Source organism: Strix uralensis, chromosome 21 (genome assembly GCF_047716275.1).
Source record: "Strix uralensis isolate ZFMK-TIS-50842 chromosome 21, bStrUra1, whole genome shotgun sequence".
In the NCBI taxonomy this organism is placed as follows: Eukaryota; Metazoa; Chordata; class Aves; order Strigiformes; family Strigidae; genus Strix; species Strix uralensis.
This window is the reverse complement of record NC_133992.1, coordinates 8,678,986-8,700,809: the sequence shown is the minus strand read 5'-3', so window position 1 is coordinate 8,700,809 and position 21,824 is coordinate 8,678,986. Positions and strand designations below refer to the sequence as shown.

Here is a 21,824-nt window from a genome sequence, read left to right as displayed (position 1 = left end):
CTTTTCATTAACATCTCCTGTTAGACAGGAAATGAAGGCCCATGCCTGCATCACCCACGCACTGCAGTGGGATAGCTGATACATCCAGCTCCTCAAGGATCTTGCTTCAAGAATCTAGTTTCTAGCTCTTCCAGGAATGGAACGTAAATCTGGAGGCTGGCAAGCAAAAAACTCCAGGCTTAACCAGCAAAAAACAGCTATTAAGAAGGCAGAAGAAAATAAGATTTTGCAGTTGTTAAAAAAATGTCAGAGAATTCAACTGAAAGAAAGCAGAAGCAGGGTTAAAACTGCCCAGGCAGAACCATTTATTGCATGCAGCGTGAAGAGCAAGGGGAGATGTGTCCAGCCAGGCTCCAGGTGCAGAAAAGACCCCTTAAACAGTATATTGTGATTTTGAGGAGGATGACAGATTTGGACCAAAGCATGGTCCAATGTTCAAGATATTAAGTAAAAACAACCTAAAAAATGTATTTAAATCAAACTCGAGTATTTGTCACTGCTCTAAAATACTTCTTCCTGTTACAACTAGTGTCGTGCAGTCTCAACAATCTCTCACTGCACAGTTCCTGTGAGATGGAGATACAAGCAGATTAATAGCACAGCCACTGTTCTTATCTGTGTAAATATGTCTTGGCACCAAACCCATCATTAAGAGACAGAATTATTTTATTTTCCCATAGAAAAGAAGTATACTGCTATCACTGTCAGATATATAATAGTAGAACCACAGAAGGGGTGGCTCAGGAGGGACCTCTGGATGTCATTTAGTCCTCCCAGATAAAGCCAGCTGTCACCAGGGCTTGACCAGGTCAGCAGTGCCTCAGTTTAGCCAACTCCTCAAAACATTCAAGCTTTCTGAGTGACCTCTCCTAGTGTTGCACTGCCGTCCTGGGCAAAGAAACTGTCTTGCCCTCACACATCTCTAGTCTTCTTGTGCTAGCCATTCATCCTCCTACATATCTTTGCCTTCTTTATAACATGCCAGAATTTCAATGGGCCTCGGTTTTAAGGGGTGTTTACACCGCAGGAGAGTGAACTTAATGGCTAAACCATAATCGTAGCTACTTGTGATATACAGAGGTTTGTAATGGGACACTGAGCCACTGAGTAATCACTATCCTAAAAGGTCACAGCATACTACAGAAGCAGGACCCTGAGACTTCAGTGCCCAAGTCACTACTGCAGACATGTAAACTGCATTAATACCAATCAGCACAAACAGAAAATCTGTATGAGGACTATTTGCTAAATATTTGGTAGTTACATGTCTTTTGCATAACCTCTATAAATATTAACTGAGATCCCAAAGGAGTCAGTAGGTATTGTTGTTCTTACTCAATAGATGTGGAAGCAGTTGCAAAAAGATTAAATGACTTATGTGACCTTGAGCAGTGAACAGCAGGGACTAACTGGACCACGGCCTTTCTCAGCACAGTGTCCCTGGCCCCTTTTATTTGGGCTAAATAGCATGATATTCAGCCCAGAAACTGGTTCGGTGATCCTTAATATTTTCATGAAATTCAATTTCAGCTTGGCTTCCTGTTGATTGCCAGAAGAATTGTTGTTTCCCGTGGAACACCATTGTCTTCATGGTGCTTACATCACGGAGCTGCATAAAGAAAGACCAAACCATTATATCATAGCAGCCTACAAGTGAAGTACCCACAAAATAGTGGGGACTTGCAAATTGATCACTCAGGGGGAAAAGCTGCCCTATACAAAGGTTAGAAGAAATACAGTAGACATCAGTAGTGCTCCTTCACATCTACATTTACATAACAGAGGATCAGAGTCTGACCCTCTAGGATTCGTGACTGAACTTTGCATCTGGATAGAAATGTCTAATGAGGAGATGGGTCCATTCCCATCCAAATCATCCCCTTTAAGTTTCTGACTCACCAGGATGTAATTAAAATGTGTTTGGTTGCTGTCATTGCCCAGGTCAACATATAGGGCGCGGATAGCTATGCGATGTCGAGGAGCCACATTGATGAAGGTCCGACACACTACTTCTTGCCTTTGATCAGGCAGTTGCACAGGATTCACTATTTCACCTTGGGGACCAAACAGCTGCTTGTCACAGTCTGAGAAGAGGAAAGGGAGCAGAAAAGAAAATGACTGAGAGAAGCGTCCAGCCTCTCCAAGAAAGAAATCATTTAACTTAAACACAGGCAGAAAAGTTTCTCTAAGGATTTTCATCTGGGAACCTCCAAGCATCAGCAAACACCTGCAGGGGGCTTGTCTTTAAAACAGAGGCGTAGTCCACAAGTAATATTAATTCCAACACTCCTCAAGGAGGGGCTTATTAGCTGCTAAAAATGAAGCGAGGCTTCCATAAACGTCCATAAGCAACCGTGACCTGTGGAACTCTGCGGGCCTTGTCATGGGTGCCTTAATCTAAAGCAAAAGCAAAGCTTTCAGTAAGGTACCTTGGTAATATTTTTTAGTTGCAGTTCTGCTGTTGTACTGAAGAATGACCCCATTTCCTGGCAGCAAAACACGCTGTTTCACAATCAGCGTATTCGTTCTGGAATTTATCAGTGACAAAGGGAGCTTCCTGCAGCCTGTCCGCCACATCATCCGCCCAGAAAACAGCACTATCTCACCTGGAATGGATGAGCACAGGGACTAGAAACACTTTGACATTAAGTAAAAGGCCACAACATACTTTATATAGGTCTGGAATCAAGTAATTTCTGCATCTTATCAAAATATGTCATGAAAACAGTCCAGTTAACTAATCTAACTGTACTGATTCCAGCAAGAGGGTATATTACAGACAGAGTTTACAACAGGCCAAAGACAGCAGCTTCTTTAACCCCACAAAACTCCTTTCATCTCATATCTATCAACAAAACAGGTAAGAAACCATTATGTAGGGGGAGGAAAGGCATCATCTTCCTTTAGTCCCACCTGGCAAAGACTTGGTGGGACAGAAAAACTTGCAGAATCGTTTCAGAGATTACACAGGCTCCAAGGTAGCAAGAACCATTCAGGGTACCAAAAGCACATGGGCAAATGAGGTGCAGAGGGCACCCCCAAAGGGCCAGGCTAGTCCCCAGCACACCCTGGGCGGTACCTGCACTGCAGTTGAGGGAGCTCTCCAGGACGCTGACTGTTATCTCCTCCCCGAGAGGACGTCCGATGGCCACAGTGCAGTCGCCGCTCCCTCCACCTGTCATGTTGATGACGCTGGTAGCATTAAGAAAGAGCTTTCCACAGACACCTGTACAGCAGAGACAGATGAGAAACACATCCAGAAGGAACTACAGCTGCTGAAAAACAGCCCCCATTCCCTTTGTGGCATGATGAACAGACAAGGGCCAACAGTGTGCCCACCTTCTGGGTGGAGCACAGGAAGAGTCAGCTGCTGCCCCAAGGAGTCCCAGGTCAGAAGAGCTTTGGGAAGCCCAGGGAAGGGAGTCATTGCTCCTAGCTCAGACAACATGGACAGCTCATGGCACGCTGGCAGGAACAGCATGTTGTCCCTCCTAACCAGGAGTACTCCCTTTCCTGTCCCTGTACGGCAGGAGGGTCACCACAACCCAGCTGCAGGCAGTAAGCCCCTATCTACCTTTTGGCAGTGTCCTCCTCACCTCCACTGGTCTTTGTCTGCTCCCGAGGCACAGCAGATGGAGGAAGATCCAGGTCCTTGTACCTCGCCTCTTTGGCAGCTGTGGCCATCGTCAGCGTGGCTTGTGTCACTGTCTGCAGTCCTGCTCCACGGGACCCGGTCCCCACCACCTGCTCAGGGCAGGGCCCTGCGGAGCAGCCACGTACCACAATGGCCTTGGGGAAGCGCCTGCAGAAGATGGGGTTCACGTGCTTACGGGTTAGCGGGTTGAGGCAGAAATCCTGCCGTGTCTGAATGCCATTCCCACATGAAGTTGAACACTGCGGAGGAAGAAACCCACAGGCCTTTATACATGTGTTTCGGTCGGTATTTAGAAATAAACACATTTATTGGTTCAGGCATGATCTGGAGGGCTGATTTTTGTTCACTGATGCTGTTCTGTCACTTGCCCTTTCAGTGCTCTAGTTTCATCAGCTATAAGATGGCCCACCTCCCAGGGAATCTTCCAAACTATATCTTTGAATTGCAGAACCACTTCCTAAAAAAAATCCCAAAAGATCTGCATTCCAGAAGAAAACATGTCAAGGACCACTTTTAAACTGCAGCCAAAACCTCAGCTGAGAAAGGTGGGAAGCTAAACACAGGGCAGTGGAAAGGAGAGAAAACATCCCTAGAAACAGTTCACCAGTTCTGTGGGAGGTAAATATACAAGGCAGAAGTGGTACTTCTCCCCTGGATGCTTTAGGGAAGTGAATGGCTATAAAACAGCTGCACTAGACACCAAATTCTGCATCTGAATGGGAGAAAATACCTCCGTCCACTCGCTGAAGCTCCATTCATAAGAGCACATCCGGATGACACAAGGGACACTGGTAAGGGGCTTCTCTGCCGCAGGACACAAACGCTCCTCCAGCAAAATCTCCTTGCCTTGGTGAATCTGCACACAGGTGACCAGCTGAACAGCTAAGCCAAGCCCACAGCTGGAGGAACAGGAGCCAGCTGGGGTTACCTTCCACCTGACAGAGGACACGGAGGAGAAAAATTAAGTTAGTGATGAATCCCCACCTTCTACTATCTCTTGCTGTAGAAAACGCACTGCAGCTCCCTCATCCTTCCCCCTTCTGCTTCTCAGCAGCTTTCTTCACCCCTCCACCTCACACACTTTGCTGCCTATGGTACTTAGAAGGCAGTCTTTGAAACAAGGCTGGGCAGTCTGGAGCAGGTTTGGCCTTGGACCCAAACAGAGGGCATTCACATTTTGCTAGAAGCCCAGAGACTCCAAACATATGTTGAGTCTTAGTCTGCATCCATTACAGTCTTCCCCAGGGTGACATACACAGGCTTAACTTCAAAAACAATCTTATCTCCCTCCAAAACACACACCACTCTGAACAGTCAGATCAGGAACTGACGCAGGGTATTTCATCCTGGGAGCGTCATCCTGTAGTACTTAGAAAAAAGTTCAGATGCCAGTGGCTTTGCAGTCCCACAGCAAATAGGGCAGGGCAAGCTCTGCTCCATTTGTCAACCCTGAGCCATATCTTAGATCACACCATAAGTGTTCATGGACAACTGCTCTTTCCCAGTGCACGTTCTTGTGGCCCGTGTGGCCATTTTGACCTTGGAGGGCATGGCTCCAAATTACACGGCTCCTGCTCCTCTGGGCGAGGCAAACCATCACACTCGGTGTCTGCCACAATCTCTTCTGCCTTCTCCCCGGTCTCCCTTGCACAGTAGGGGACTTTGTGCATCACACCTCCTCCACAGCTTACACTGCATGAGCCCATTTTGTAATGCCACCTGGGAATAACACAGCCATCAGTGAGTACCGCCAGCTGTCACCCGTCTTCACTGGATGTTAAATCCAACCAGCCTATGGAAGTACAACTGGAATTCTGTTAATGCACACACGTACACTGGCTCATGTTTGAGAGATCAGCAGCCACCCCACTGATTACAGTCTGCAATACCATAAATCCTAAGGAAAGTGCAATCAATTTCCTTCAGTTCTCAGAGCGGCTATTCCAGATTCTTTGAGCATCTAATTCTAGCTACTTTCCCTGATGCTATGTGGAAACTGTACAGCTGGCAAATGTGTCACCACCTTTCGCAGTTATGGATTTGTTCCTACTTCCCCAGGGCAATAAGGGATCAAGAGGTTTTCAGCTTTTCCCTTGACTCAAAGACTTCAATAAGTTCTGCCTGAGAATATACCAGCCCAGGAAAGACTCAGTTTGCTCAGTGGGGATCAGCGCTACTGTTTTTGCAGCTGGCTGGGCTTTCAAAGAAGGGGAGAGGAAGATAACATCCTCGGAGTAGCTTGACCCTTACTTTACCGTGTCCCTGGAGATAGAGAGAGGAAGGAAAGACCCTCTCACTGGCTCGTTGTTTCCTGATAACTGCTTTACCTTGGTGGGCAGGGTCTGAGATCGCAGACTTCCATCCTGCTCTCTGGCTTTGGCACTGGGTGACAATTTTCTTCCTGGGTTTCTTCTCTAGTGTCAAAAGCCACACATACATACTGTAGCTGAGTCTCACCTAGAAAGGGAAGCAATCTCAGTGCATGGCATACACGCGAGGGTTGAAAATAAGCCAAGCAGTGTCAGTCACATCTGTGTGTACAAAAGCAGCAAACTCTGCCCAAGCTCCAGGCACACTTATTGCACTCATGCCCTGCAACTCCGAAGCACAGCAGCCAGCCAGCCAGCCCTCTAAACTATTCCCCGAGTCAGGTCCCCTTGCCTCTTCCAGACTCAAAAAATTGTGACCACAGCTACACATGCACTTAGAACTGTAGAGGGGAAAAGACCAGGTCCCTGAGGTTCCTAGGCACTGAGCTCACACCTACAGCCAAGTAACATTTCCCTGCAGCACTGAAAGATCTCACCTCTCCCACAGGAGACAGAACACTCTCCAGCTAGAGGGCTCCAGACGTACACAGTCCGATTTTCCAGTTGGATATGCCCAAGTGACTCCAAAGTCTGAAGTAAGGGTGCATCTTCCTCCTCAGAACAGAGCAAAAAGACCCAGACTGACGTTGGCACCTGCTTTCCACAGTGGTCCCAGTCTAATGAAGCTGGGGGATACCTCCAGATCAAGCCTACAACATATTTGCTGTCACTGAAGAAAGAGGCACATTTAAGCACTTACTCCATTTTTGCAGAACGTATAAGTATCAGGAATAGCTAAGGACATCCAACAGCCAAGACCCCTCCTAATTCAAACTACCTGAAGAGAGATACCTGAGACTGGAGATGCCTAAAGCAGTATCTTCCCCATCTGTAAATGTAAGCCTGGCAGTGGATTTGGACCAGTGATCCTGTGCTGAGAAGCCCTCTTCCCTGCTAGCAATCCTCCCCACCATGTCAGAACCTCTCTGTTTACCAGTGAGATTTTTCCTAGAGGACCAGGGGTTATTTCTGGTTTTAGTTTTGTTGGACTCTGCGAGGAGAAATGAAGAAGGAACACAGTCAACAGCTGTCCTAAACCAACCAAGACTATGAATTGATGAATCCAGCACATAAATTAAGAGGGACAGAGCTGTCTAAAGTAGTAGGATGAACCTTTAACTGGGCAGACATCCTTGGTGTAAACCACCCTCCCAGACTCCAGTAGTAAGGTGGTGGTTCTTAACTGGTAAGCCTCCTGTGGATCACAAATGCAAATCTCCCAGTGAAACTCCTGAAATAAGCCAAGCCAGTAAACTCACTTTGTCCCAGCCTAAAGGGCAGACATTAACCACACACGGCACAACTGAGAGGGGTTTTTCTTCTGCTGGGCACAAGCTGTCATCCACAACAGTCTCCAATCCATCGTGAAACTGTACACAGGTCAGATTCTGCTGGGCAACTCCAGTTCCACAGACAGCAGAGCACTCACCTATGTGAGACATCTTCCACCTAAACGGGAAGTAGATGCATCACCCTATTTCTCATCTGGATCATGCCACTGATTACAGAAAGGGGTCATATAGAGTATTCAGCTTCTCTATTTCAAAAGCCTTGTCTGGATGCGATTGAGAGGACAACTGCTGGAAATTTAAGTCTTTGCACTGACAGCTCTCTAGGACTAAAACTGTCTAAGCTAAAGAGCTATAGTTCACAGTGTAATCACTTTTTATTAAAAACTACAATGTCTACAAGATCTGGGCAGGCTTGGCTTTTGGTCCTCTTTCCAGTCTGATTAACACAAGGGTCTCCCTCCAGAGTAAGATCAAATCTTTGTTGGCACAGTCTTGGAAAGGATGTGAGCAGACATCTTCTGGCCATGCCCTCAAAGTATTTTAATTTAGCAGACTACCATAAAATATTGGAAGGACTATCTCCCATTCATTCAGCTGACATCTCAGTTACCTCATGGGACCAGGAAATACAGAACATGGTCTGGGATCCACTACGCCATTATAATTAGGAAGAAACGACTTCATACCTCTCCTTTTTTTCACCTTGCACTATGCAAATGAGACTGCAGAGACTGGATTAGCTGTCAGAGAAAGGACAAGCGAAGCAAGAATTCAGCTGAGCTTCCAGGAACACCAACCTGTACAGGCATGGCTCCAGGGCACAGGGCTTGGGCTCTGAAAGGGGCTGTGGGAGCTCCAGACACCACCGATCCTCTGTTATTTCATTCTTTGTCTGGTCAAAGCACACATGATCCACTGGCCGCATCCCTGGGATACAAAAGGAAAAGCAAAGGAAGTTATAAAGAAAGTGAACAGTTCACCTCTATTATGCTAGGAAGATGCAGTAATTTCGCTTTGCTCAAATCATCTCTGTAGGAAAATGGCATATTTGGGAACACAGACTTTCTACAAACACACAAACCCCTTCTTGCTGATATAATTTTTCCTCAAGAGTTTTGAAGTGACTTTCCAACATGAATACCCCAGAAGATGAGAAGTTTGATGGACAATCCACTGCCAAAATGGAAAGATTACTCTAAATTGGCTGTTTGCAAGAACAAGGACATCAATCATAATTTGGTCCAAATTACTTCTAATGATGTCTAACTGATGAGGGACAAGTTGCTGAAAATAAGCTCTAGCAGTCAACCATTTTTAAATGACGTTCTGTAGAACTAATAATGTAATATCATCACGCAGCCTTTGTACCCAGACAGCACCGTGCCAATGTCCTCAAAGTGGTCATCAATATCCAAAACTAGACTAGAGGTACTGGAAGAGAAACTGCAGACTTGCAGTGCCTGTGGCATGCAAGAAATGAAATATTCATAAACTACAGCTATAAACAAGATCTTTAACAATACTGAACCTAACAGGTAAAAGCAGGTGAAAATCCAAACTTAAAAAAGTTACAAGCAAAGCTGTAAAGAGTCTGTTTTGCAGTGAATGAGGCACCCACAAAGAGCAACTGGCGTTCCTGAATCTCAAAGAGCATGACCCTGAGAAGCAAATGTCAAGGCTCAATCAGCAGTGTTATCTTTTCACTGCCTTCCTTGTTTTCAAATAACGGCTATCGGTAAGGAGGGCCTAAGCATGACTTTCAGCAGTCAAGATACAATTTCAGCTTGGATTCTCAACTTTCTGTTATTTTAAGTCCCAGATTTCTCATTTTTTTTGTTTGTGACTGCATTAGCTGGGAGGCCCTAGAGCTTTTTGAGTCCTTTAATTCAGGATTTCAGCAGTCAGTTCACCTGGGCAATCTGCTGGAGAAAAGCTCTCCAGACACAGTCCTCTCCAACAAGTCCTACAGATTGACTTATACAAGTATTCATTAATGTATTTTCTAAATCTTTGTCGTAAAAGTCTAGAGGCTTGCCAGTGTCATCTGTATTATCTGGTAAACGAGATGTCAGACTGTCTACCAGAGTGATCTGTTACAATCTGCATTATGATTTCTTCAGGGAGACAGAAAGGATTAGCCATGGCACAGGAATAGAATTCTAAGAAGGAAGTTTCATAATTAGCTCTGAGGCTTTAGTTAGACACTAGATACCACTTTGGTGTCAGACTTTCGATGTTTAGCCAGCTTCAAATTATAGTCTTCAATAACTTTGAAAACTCTGAGAAAATTACTTAGTCTTAAAACCAAAAGTTCAGTTAAAACCTATTTAAAAATCCTCCTCACAATCAAACGTTTTCACTATTACTCTAAGGATTCAGATATTTGGTGATTTGCTAATTTAATTCAAAAGCTGTATCACTCTGCTTTGGCTCAGTTCAACACTGGCAACTGCTGCTCACTTTCAGCAATTTGCTTTTAAATTCAGTTCAGTTGTTTAGTAAGTTCTAATCAAGTATCTATCACTGACGTCATATTTTTTTCAGTCAGCCCAAGAGAGCCTGTGGAGTAAAGATCGGGGAGATTACGAGTCAGCCAAACTAGAATTCTGCCCAGATCTCCGTAAAAAGTAAATATTGAGTACTGCTGCCTCACCTTCCCCACAGGTCACTGAACATGGCCCCTGCTGAGGAATCCACATATATGTCAGATTCTCTCTGGGGACAAAGTAGCTGAAGGTGATGTCTGGGTTGGTGGCATTGCCATATTCTTTTGCATACCTTCGATAGACCTGGTGAAGGAAAAAGTTGTGGTCAATGCACAAATCAACTCAGACTACTTTCTTAGGATGGAGATAAGAGAAGCTAGTCCCCCTTTTTTCCATCCAATCCTGAGCCTCAATGCTATGACCCCCAGTTCTTGCCAGATGCAGAGTACTCACCCTGTGCACAGGGCACTGAAAAAAGATTAAGCCAAGCAAAAGGTTTAACTCAGTATGCCTTTCCCCACGCAACCATCCCCCAGGCCTGCGGAAAGCCTGTAGGCAGCCAACCCTCAATCTCTGCCAAGAAGAACACCACCATCACTCTTAGTGAACACCATCTCCACTGCCCTTGGACACAAAGCGTACTACACCTGGCCTCTGCACTGCAGCAGAGCTACACAAACTCAGCCTGGCCAGTTCTGACTGGCCCCTTTCCAACTCTGCTATTTTAATTTACCTGTATTTCAATTTCTTCTTGTGTTGGCCCATCCACATGGACTTCCTCCAGTCTTGGCAGGTTGTCCTTGGTGAGAAACACTTTGTATTTGATCTGGCTGTCCTCCAGAACTGACGGATATGTGACATTCAGTGAGATTTTTCCTTTTCCAGCAACCACATACTCTCCTTTAACCTTCACAGCTAGAGGAGCAAAAGTAGCAGTGAGGTTAAGAGATACGTTGTGGTCACCAGGATCCCCCGGTGCTGGCAGCTACAGACTGCCCATGTGCTAGAAACCAGTTTGATCTAAGTCAGGCATCCCAAAGGGTGTGTCTTCTACCACTTCCCACTGGAGAGCATCCCACAAACAAATTGCATCATCAAGAACTTTCCTTCCAAATTCCACAGTTTTGTTTTTACAAGCTTATTTTAGCCCTGCCTGTAGTCCCTCCTCTCCTTTTCATTCAACTCACCCAAATGTGTGAAGAGTGGTCTCCGATTGATAACATGGGCCAAGGTGGTGTTATAAGGCAGGGTCAGAAATGTAACGTACACTGGCAGGACGGAAAGAAAGAAGACATGGTCACCTTCCATTGCTGTACCTCTGTTAAAAAGACTGAGGATTACAGATCAACCCCTCGTCACCTTACTAGCACCCACCCGTTGGAGGACAAGCCTTACGGGCAGCAACAAGGCTTAATTGCAGACAGGCATTATATAGCTAATACAAAAAAAATTAAAGATACAACAGTGATCGCCAGCAGACTAAATTCACACTGACCTTAGCTCTAGCAGCTTGGCTTGAACACAGTGATGGTGAATACAGCAAACAAAACCGAACTGAATTCTGTGTCCAGTTCTCACCTTTCTTTTGTTCTTTTTATGTTCTCTGCTAATATCTATATGTGATACTGCAAGAGCCAGATCAGTTCCCAAATGGATGTTTAACATCTCAGGAAGCATCTGAAACAGCCCCCAGCTTCCAGTAATTTGCTTGACTTCCCAAATGGCTACATTTCTGACCCATGTCCAGAGAAGAATTATGACCCAAAAAGTCACTCTGCCTACACAACAGCTACTCCCTGCTACAGATCTTAGCCGTCTTCTCTGTTGACTACCCAAACTCTATTGCCATATCCTCCATAAAAATAAAATCCAGCAGAAGCAGAAACAGTAAGTCACATACAGAAGATTATCAACACTGAATATGCACACAAATATGCAGCACACAAGCAGTACCATAATGTTGAGCCTGAGGACCACACACCTTTAGCTTTTCCTTCTGTGTAAGATCCACTCACTCTGGTGCAAGTTGTATTATCACCCCCACAGACCTTGCAAGAGTCCATTATCTTCTTGGAGTCCATCTGGCCATCACATCCGAATGCCTGAGCAAAGGGGAGAGTCTGTCAAGACTTGTCTATTCTGAGAAGAAAACAAGCAAATGAAGGCAACATTGCCTGAATTCTTGAAACTGCCCTTTTCATTTGTAATTCAAATTTAAGATGACAACGTAGACAAAGATGCATTTGTGCCTAGCTGTACTACTGCACAGAGTATGCAAAGCCAGAGATTGGAAAGCCTTAGCTGAGAGTACAAGTTTCATTAACTGTGACATTTTCTTTCCCATAAGAAGCAGCCCAGAAAGATTTCTCCTGTGACCTAAACCAAAGGCTCTGCACTCCCTCTCTTTTACAAACTCCTTCTGGAGGGTGGGGCGGGGGGGAAACCCAACAAACCCACCCAGGAGAACAGTAAACATGAATGGCAGCTTCTAAAGGAATCTTTAGCTCCCCAAACCTAGCTCACATCCTTCGGCCTGGCCTTCAATCCCACGGAGGTCAGAAAAGAGATTCTATCCTCATTCCCATGAACAAGACTAATTTACACAAAGCTACAGCAGGATCTCACCAGGCTTAGCAGCAAAACATGTGCAACTGCTGAATTTATGCTAGAGGCACTGATCCCAGGTTTTGGGACATGCACATTTATCACTGTTGCCAATAGAACAGCAGAAATCAGAATAGATTATGCCTACACCCTCTGCTGTTCACTCGGTGGAAATGCATTACAAAACATTGTGAACACGAGGATAATGAGAAAAACATAAAATGTTGAAAGTGTATTCTGGGAATGTAAAGAAACAACAGAAAACATACAACTGGGTCAGCACTGAGCAGTTAGTAAAATGCAGACAGTGCGGGGGAGTTATATTCAAGTTCATCATGAAGGAATGCTTTTCTCATGTCCAATCCAGGAAAAAAAGAAAAAGTTATACATCCGTTTTGATTAGTGATACTGCAACAATCAATTTGTCGAGTTACGATTCCCAGGTTTTACTCCTTATTTTGCCACTGACCCGGTATGTTCAAATCATGTGCCTTTTCTCCACAGAGTCAGCATTTTCTAGGGCTATTTATACCACGCAAACTGAACAGCTAATGATGTCTCCTCAACCAACTCATAAACCAATTGCTTCTTGGATTAGGGATGAATAGCCTTATGTACTTACTGCATAATTAGCAGCATGTCTTATCTAGAGGGCATTGGCATTGGACGCACAGACAGAACAGTAGATTTGTTGGACTCCAGCCAACAAGCCAAGAACAAAACTCTCTTCTTTTGGGAAGAGCTCACTCCGTTGTTTGGGACACTGTGGCTTTTTTCCCTGCTCCTAGGAGACTCCTTTGGTGCAGCATACATCAGAGGTTCACCTGGATTCCCCAGTCACTTACTCTGCAGCTTCCCATTACACACAGATTGAAAGCCCCATGGTGCTCAGAGTCATCCTGCTCACATCTGGTTCCATCTATGAAACTGTCTTCGCGGCTCACCATGAATTCGCTTTCAACGGCCCTGCACATGTGCTTGCAGAGCATGTCCCCTGGAGGAGGCAGACAGAAGAAAGGAGTTACTCTTTCAGAAAGGCACGTGGCTGACCATCAAGCAACAGGAAGGAGTCAAAAGGATCCGACAGAAAGAGTATCCAGGTTTCGTGTGAAAACTAAATCAGTGAAACAGCCTTTTGACTACAGACCGGTCCACGAGCGCTCCCCTTCACAAAGAAACCACAGTTTCTCAGTCTTTCCTTACCTTTGGCAAAGCCAACAGCAGAAGTCCAGGTATAAAAGGATGGTGCTTCTACAGTGAGATAGAGTGGCTTTAAATTTGTAGCTGCACATTGTTCAGCCATAAAGTCCTGCTGGGTCATCAAACAGGCCTACATCCCAGAGAGAATTGTATGGGTAATGAAAGGAGGTTATTGAGCACGGAATCCCAAGCAGCATTTTACCCACTAGCTAGAGGCAGAAAGCAGTGGCTGGTAAGTAAAACACCAAAACAACTGCAAATAAAGAAAACCACTTTAAAGAGAGGCTGCGGGATATGCAGAGAATTGTGTTTGGAAGCTGGTATCTTTGCTATTTATACAAAATAAATGGATAAGGAAAATAGGAACAACATAAGAATGTCTCTCTGAAGAAAACTATCATTAAGTGAGTCACTGTTTTCTCAGCATCTGTCCTGCTATGAAGGCATAGGGAAAATGCTTCATTGCACGTGAACAGTGCTATTAAATAATACTGCTGTCTTCAGACACAGTGGAACAAATACCTCTTCTGTTGTCAGACAGATGGAGGCCGTATGCCAGATCTTTAGTTCTTCTTCCCAGAGCAGTCAGCTGTGAGAAGTACAGTCCCAAACCATACAGCTCTCCAAGAGTTAAACGGCATTTAGAAAAAAGGGCAGAAGATGAGCTCCACTACCTGAGTATTGCACATCTCCACTTGGATGCTGGCACCATGGCATTCCTGCCCCCCAAAAGCAGGCCTGGAAATAACAGGAGAAGAACTCCTCAGCAGAAGCAGGTTTGCCCCAAGCAAAGTGCAAGACTCAGACCCCGTGGCCCTGACTCAGCCAAGAGACCCTGTAAACTCCCCAGCTCCCACCTCTTACCTGGGGTTGTTACAGAACCGCTGCCTTGTCATAACTCCACCTCCGCAGCTGCGGGAGCAGGAGGAGAAGGGGCTCCAGACAGACCACTGCCCATGGACCACAGCCATGGGGTTCAGTTCTTCCAGAGAGCTGCACTGGCCCTTGGAGCACCACTAAGACCAAGAATATAGAAAATTGGCAGCAGCGCCACAGTGAACCCAGGAGGGCTGGGATCTACAAGGGTGGCTTAAGTCTCCATCTCTTTGCAGGCCAGAGCGTAACGGAGGATCCCAAGATGAATGAGGCACCTTCTTACAAGAGCCTAGAAGGGTCCCGTTCCTAATTATGGTCTAACATGAGGTTGGGATTAAAACAAATAGCTGATAGGTCATCTCAAGTAGAAAGCAAAGCCTTTGAGGAGAGCTCAGATATCAGGCTATAGAACTGCAAAGCAACTCCAGAGATACAGATGAGAGGGAAACACCAAGATCAGCTGGTACCAGTTTGTGACTGGAGTGTCTGGCCTTAGCTCCCTGGCCGAGGGGCCCTGAGTGCCACGTACCTTCCAGCCACCAACAATGTCTTGCTGTCTAACGAGCTCCATGGAACCCACACCCACTTCTGATCATCAGCCTCCTTACCTTATTGATTCCACACTCAGTACCATCCAAGAGGGGAACAAGAAGCCGAGTACAGCTGGATTTGTCTCCTGGTTGTACGTGGCATGAGAGAACTTCACATATGTCCTGGTGTGACAAGAAAATCAGGGAGTTCAGGGAGTCACTTAGGCTCATCAACACAGCAGTCCCAAAAGCTGCTCCATTTAAATGGTGCATGTCCCAGATGTCTGGTTTCCCCACAGCTATTCAACAGTGCAGACAAGTCCCTTCATTTCTCCTGCTACTGGGCAAAAGTTGTGGGCATGTCAGAAGACTATCACTGCCAGCTGTAATGCTAGAAGATGATCAACTGAAGCAATTAAAGTTTCACCCACCTTAGTGCTTCCTCATTAACAAAACACGTCCAGCAGCTATTAGCCATGCTGCATTTCTCAGACATGGGGAGTTGAGCAAAGGTGGGAAGCTGAAGGAATCCAATGAACAAGAGCTCCCCAAGACTGGACCCTGAGTAGGTGTACCCAGCACTAGCACTGCCAGGCCCCTGTTTGGACAGAGGCTCTGGGTACTGTGCAAACCTTAAAGGAGACTTACGTGGATGAACGGGGTCATGGAGAGAAGAGAAGGACTTTAAAAGCCTTTAAAGGTTTGTTCTTTGCCAAGAAATCTGTGGCAGGAACGCACCTTCCCTCCCTTTATAATAAAAATGTGTCCAGCTCCCTCTTCCTGAATCTTGGCTCCAGAACATTTCCCTGTTGCCCCTAGCAAGACAGACAAACTTTCTACCTACAACATTGCTGTCAGCAAAGGTGCATGCTGTGGCAACACTCCCAAAGGCTATTTTACATTGTTCATCTGCTCCATAGTACAAGCCAGGCTTCCATCCAGGGATGCTGCCGTCCATGTCCGGCAGGTCATTTAAGCAGTTTGTTTGGCCTGTGCTGATAGAGACATAAGAAATATCACTTTCCCAGCTGTGGGCAGTAAGGACAATGACATGTTTGCAAACTTCTGCTGAGTTTCATTTTGGGAGTTGGCTGTTGCTTTCCCAGACAACACATGCTTACTGTGGGCTGTGATGGATTTAGCTGCAGCAGCTGCCTGGAGATGCTCACAGTTCCCCGCTGCTGAAGTTACAACAGAAACCCATTCCTGTTCTTCACCCAGCCAGCTCACAGCCCGCAATGCTTGTTTAAACCTAGATGCTCTGACATTTTAAATAAAAATTCCAGGCTGAGCTAGTGTCTGAGAAGTCCAACACAGCCCAGGCATGTTAGTCACTAACCAAAGTAATTTCCAGCTACTTGAACCAAAAACTGGGTTTAACCTCAGCAACAGACACAAGTGATAAGAAATAAACAAACCCCAAGCTTTCACAGTTCCTCATTTTCCGAGAATGTCCTATTTTATTCTTTGTCTTTCCCTGCCCTCTCCTACGCTCCCAGCACATGGTAACACTTCCACACGGGCACACAGAGCTCAACCATTCCCTTACCTGACAAAGGCCAGGAACTCTTCTCGGCTGCACTGCGACCAGGCGAGGTCGACGCTGTTGTGGTTTCCTGCCGAACCCATGATGTAACCGCTGCTGCTGCACCGATTCCCCTCACCATCATGGGGGATTCCAAGACTGTAACAGAAGAAGCACAGTGCCCTGAGAAGAAACCCAGAGGCTGGGTTACCTCAGAGTCTCTTTTCTCTAAGAAAGGGCTGAGCTCCCTCTGCAGCTTTTCCTTCTACTGCTGTCACAAAGGTTTTCTCTCCTCTTTGCAGCTTCTAATTGTCACACAGCATGCAGGAATACAAGAAATGCAAGGAACTCCTTCCAAAAGTTTTGAATAATCTATGGGAAATCCGCTGTTATGCCAAAAAATCCTTTTCTTTCTTCTGAATCCTTTGAACTGTGTTTATTCAGTTTCTACCTGAATAAAACACACTGGGCTGCCCTGGGGCTTTCCTACTGACCTGTGCCCAATCTCATGGGCTATGGTGACTCCCAGGTCAAAGCCAGTGTCCTGGGTAATAACACAGCTCCAGAAGGAGGAACAGACTCCACCTAACTGAGTCACTCCACGTAGCTCCTTGTTCCCATCAGGTAATTCCAGGTCAAACCTAAAAAGTAAGGGAGACAGACACAGAAGAAAGCAAAGAACCATTGCAGCCAATAAAGTCAGGTCCATACATTCAACTGAATTTATTGGCACTTTCCTGATCTGACTTTGCCAGCTACCTAACATTTCTTTTGACACATGGAACTACCTGGGGCAAGATGGTAGCAGTAAGGTCCCATGAGTCCCCACTGTTCAAAATCTGTGGTGATCCTACATTAAAAAAATCTCACTGTCCCCAGACAAGCAGAACAGACTAAAATGACCTAATCCTATTTGCAAAAGACAGAGCAGTATCATCACCTCTTTGAAGAAAGAGCACCAAAACAAAGCCATTACACTCAAGAAAAGTTTTTGTCTTTGACAAATTTAGCCAGGGCAATTTAGAGCAAGGAGCCTGAAAGTCAGAAATCTTCCATAGAAAGCACCAGTGGGTTTTCACTTCCAGTTACTGTTTGGCTTTTCTGCCCACAAAAAGCTGCAGTGGGTTTGGCTGTGCTGCTCTGGAAGCACACAATGTCTGCTCAAGTCTGGCTGGTCAGAGCTTGGGGAATATTCTAGTTCCTCCAGAAACTGAAGAAACAGCACCTGACTAACTGCATTACGCTAAGGGCAGGAGAATCAGCCCATTTCTAAAGACTCTGTGATGCCCAGCTGCTAGAAGACCCAGTGCAAATCACTGTCACTGTGCTAACAACTGGACACCATCAGCCCTGTTTCCAATTCCCTCCCAGGCCAGGCGAGCTCCAGTACCTGGTGATGTAGAGGACAATATCAGCATGTTGGGGGTCAGAGTCATTCTGGGGGTTGACCTTCTTGCTCCACTCACAAACACTGATCAGCGAGGAGGTGATATTTGTTGTGATGTTTACCTCCGCCTAGAGTGAAGGCACATGTTTGCACATTTCATACAGCTTTTAGCAGCCTCTTGGACGACACTTGAATAAGAGCACTCCCTACTTACCTCTGGTTCTCTCAAAACAAGTATTTGCATCAGATGAACCCTGAAATGAGCCCCCAGCGAAGCATCTCTCAGCAGCTCCGCCCCCTGTTAAAAGATAGAAAGGATTCAATAAAGAAGGCACCTGGGTGACTCCCACTAGCTGTTCCCAATAACAGGGCTGCATTCACTACAAAGGTAACACACCTGGTAACCATAAGGGGCAACTACAAAATCACCAGGAAGCACAACATTAAAGTATGCACTACAAATGTAAATAAATCTGTCAACACATGAGAACTGTTGTTAGACTTGTCAGATACTCTGCAGCAGAGAGGAGAATCTGCATGGAAAACAGTTTCATAGGGTAGGAGAGTGCATGCTAAAGACTTTTTTGCGATATACACACAGGAAATGCGTAAACAAATTCTTAATAATAGCAAAAGAAGACGTTTAGAGAAATCCTGTAATAGAAGTAAAACACTGAAATCTAAAATGTAAGACTAATTCAGTGGATCTTGTTCAATCTCACTGAAAGCAACAGGGACTGGATCAAGGCTCTGGTGATAAAACTCTTGCTACTGTATCTGACATACAACAATGTTAGTAATGAAAATAAGAGCTACATTTTCTACAGGGGCTTTAAGGCTACACCCCCAAAGCTTCTAACATCCAGTTTTCTTTGTGCAGCTCCTTGTACAAGGGAAAGCTTCCCATGCAGTGCCAGGGGAAGCAGAGAGGAATATCCAACACATAAGCAGTGCTCTGCACTAGGAGCAGGTAACCACAAACACCTCTGAAAGTGCACTCACAGAGGTCGGTCTGCTTGTGACACAGCCTGTGACACTGATCTCTCGCACTGGGACAGCAATGCGAACAGAAAGGTACTCACAATGTTCAGGTTGGCAAGAATATATCGCTCCGTGTCCTCTTTGTGGTACAAGTAAACATCTGGACCTGCTACAACCATCAGCTCCAGATGTTTGACAGCTCCCTCAGCCCTCTTCTGCAGGCGAGAAGGAAACCGCCCTGCTGAACAGCACAGGGAGTTTAAAATGCAAGACAATATGAACGGTCCTACAGATCCACTCCCTTTTCTTGAAAGACTAGAGTAATACAGCTGGAAGACCACTTCCCCAGTTGCTTGCTCAAGTTTCCCACTTCTGTTGGTTTCTTTCACCCACCAGCATCCTTAAAAACACATCTATGCTATCAGAATAACAAATACCTGAATGAAAGGACACGAGCTACACCTCAGCGAGGTGAGAAACATACTTGAGTATACTCATATATTTGTAGATACAAATTTTTCCTGAGCTCACGCAAGCAACCCCACTACCAGGAGACAGCTTTTCCAAGCAGAACAAGCAGGGTTTCCTCTCCATGTACATTACCTCTTGCTGTATTTGCCTCTCTTGCAGCACTTCTGAAGAGAATGTGGGGTCTGGAGAAGCCAAGGTCCTTCAGCAAGGCCACATCTTTGCTTCTGACGGGCCTGATATGAATCTTTTCCTCATCTGCAGTGACGACTCCTTGCTAAAGGAGATGAAATTCCATCTCTGAGTTATTCCAAATACATTTGCTATTAATGGAGAACTGTGTGCCATATCCTTCCTGTTTCTCCTTTGTAATGCTCAGATTTATTGAATAGATGGTTCACACATGTTTGGTGCATCAAGCTGCAAACCTACAAAGGCTGTAAAAGCTTCTAAGAATAAGTTCAGTACATACTCACCAGCTGCCCTTCACAGTAAGTGACTCTACACTTAGCCCCAGGAGGTTGCAGTGGATTTCCACCTGCAAAGCAGTTGCCTGAGAATCGCTTCAGTAAGCTAAAGGAAGAGTTCACCACTTGCTTGCTCACAAAGGAAGAGGAAAGGAGGGCATGGTCCTCTAGAAATTCAAAGGCATAGAGTTCTCCCCAGGCCTCAATGGAGCAATGTTGAATACGACAGGACGTCAGCCCGATCTGTTCTTCTTTACAAGGGCAACTCGGCTCAGCAACAACAAACTCAGGTACTGAAAGAAATTAAGCAAGACCAGGACAAGGGGAACAGTTCTGAGAAACGATGACACACAGAAAACAAATGTAATGATCTATCTCTCTAGGAAAAAATACTCTCCAAATTACAACTGTGGCCTTTCAGAGTCGTTGTGTCAACAGTCAAAGAACTTCTATGCTTTCATGTATTCCGAAGTGAGGATAATCTGATTGTGAGCAGACAACAGCTCTGAAACTGGCTCCTGATTTATCAGCACTTTTGCTCTCTCAATAAAGAGAACGGTTCATTTAACAAAGGCTGAGAGAGTTTTACTTCCTCAGATGTTAAGTATTACTGAGTGAGAATTATCATAATCCAGACAGAGACGCTGCGATGAACACTAGGTGAACTCACAAGCAGACAATATCCTTGCTTTAAGGATTTGAGAATTTAAAACTTATCTTTATTCTGAACTACCATCAATCCAGACCCAGAATACTAGTCCCTTCACGTGTTTATTTTAAAAAAATTATCAAGTGCATTTAAAGCCATTCTCAGTCTAAAGCTTCCCACTCAGAAGACCTAGATCTGTTAATCTCATAGAAGAATACCAATAGAGAGAACGAGGACCCCAGGAGAAATGTGCAAAAAGATTTATCATATCTCCTTCAGCAGATTTCAAATGCTGACCCAGTTCTTCAACCGCTTTCACACTGAAACATGGATTGCCTCGCTGAGTAATGCGACTCAGAAATGCTAAATGCTTGTCAGATCAGGGTTTGTTAATAAGTGTTCTTAGCGTTATCAAACGTACAGGATTAGAAATAAACTGACAGACGTGTTCCAAAACCAAGGAAGGAGCCCTGCATACCATCAGACACTGAGCTGGTTCCAAAATAAGAGAAAACATCTTCCGTATCCAAAGCGCCGAGAAATTTCTGCAAGAAGAAGAATAGCTTTACATATTTTTAAGAAAAACAAATGGATTCAAGACTATCACTTAACTGAACCTAACCTGGAAGGAACGCCAGCGAACAACTCAACGAGTACTGATGCCAAGTTCTCATGGCTTTATTTTGCACTAAGCATGGGGCTGCACAACAGCCACCCAGAGGAAACAGCTTTATCTTCTTGATTAGCGAGTTTTGATGGATTTTGGCTTAGAACACGTTGTGTTGTCTCTTCTTTTTTTTTTTCCTAGAAATAAAAAAAGCCTTCCTGGAAACTGCATTTTCTGGAGGTCAAACTCACCTCTTGGAAAGCCGACGGCCAGCAGAACCCCAAGGGGAGCGTCACGAGCGCCCGGATCGTCAAGCTGACGATCATGCTGGAGGAGTCGCAACCAGCGTGGCGGAGTCCGCGCCGGCCCAGGGGTGATTAAGACGAAGTTTGGCCCAAGGCATCACGTGGAGCGGAAGGGAAGAGTGCAGGGTTCAAACAAACAGGGGAGCTGAGCCTCTGCAGAGAGGGGCAGCGGGGGGAACGGCCTGCAGCCGGAGGCTTTGCAGGGACAGCTGGAGGGAGGGAGGTTTTGCGCAATGTTTGCAACTTGACTGCAGCCCAAGAGCGCGGCGATCACGAGCTCTGAGCCGCTCTTCGCAGCCAAACACCCGAGGGGCGATTCGCGGGGGGGAGAACGGGGCTCTGTGCTGCTCAGCCCGTGCCCTGACAGGCCCCACGGCCCCGCCGCGGCAGCACGGGAAACGCCCCCCCCCCGGCTGCGGGGCC

At 45.7% G+C, this 21,824-nt stretch overlaps 1 protein-coding gene across 3 annotated transcripts; it reads right to left on the bottom strand.

The window, feature by feature from the left end:
* Positions 1-648: 648 nt before the first annotated feature.
* On the bottom strand, positions 649-21,821 carry ADAMTS13 (ADAM metallopeptidase with thrombospondin type 1 motif 13). 3 transcript variants are annotated; one of them, XM_074891239.1, is made up of 31 exons: positions 21,348-21,821; positions 20,968-21,034; positions 19,850-20,133; positions 19,509-19,650; positions 19,007-19,143; positions 18,139-18,222; positions 17,928-18,052; positions 17,032-17,178; positions 16,562-16,696; positions 15,857-16,007; positions 15,091-15,195; positions 14,471-14,622; positions 14,281-14,344; positions 13,610-13,736; positions 13,252-13,400; positions 11,784-11,904; positions 10,990-11,070; positions 10,536-10,717; positions 9,970-10,105; positions 8,114-8,243; positions 7,284-7,473; positions 6,462-6,579; positions 5,983-6,112; positions 5,195-5,374; positions 4,386-4,590; positions 3,597-3,894; positions 3,340-3,465; positions 3,080-3,226; positions 2,430-2,606; positions 1,900-2,084; positions 649-1,609 (listed from the first exon to the last, which is right to left on the bottom strand). In XM_074891239.1, exons 1-31 carry the CDS (start codon positions 21,420-21,422, stop codon positions 1,460-1,462), a joined length of 4,500 nt encoding a protein of 1,499 aa, XP_074747340.1. In that variant the 5' UTR covers positions 21,423-21,821; the 3' UTR covers positions 649-1,459. The 3 variants fall into 3 exon arrangements, with proteins under 3 accessions (XP_074747340.1, XP_074747341.1, XP_074747342.1); XM_074891240.1 differs by lacking the exon at positions 3,340-3,465 and having other exon boundaries at positions 19,007-19,146; positions 21,348-21,818; XM_074891241.1 differs by lacking the exons at positions 3,340-3,465; positions 5,195-5,374 and having other exon boundaries at positions 19,007-19,146; positions 21,348-21,820.
* Between the last annotated feature and the right edge of the window lie 3 nt (positions 21,822-21,824).

Coding starts and splice junctions, on each gene's coding strand:
- ADAMTS13 (XM_074891239.1), bottom strand. CDS start 21,422: ATGATCGTCAGCTTGACGATCCGGGCGCTCGTGACGCTCCCCTTGGGG. Junction 3,466..3,596: donor GCAGACAAAGACCAGTGGAG/GTGAGGAGGACA, acceptor TGTTCCTGCCAG/CGTGCCATGAGCTGTCCATG. Junction 2,607..3,079: donor CTCCCTCAACTGCAGTGCAG/GTACCGCCCAGG, acceptor CATCCATTCCAG/GTGAGATAGTGCTGTTTTCT.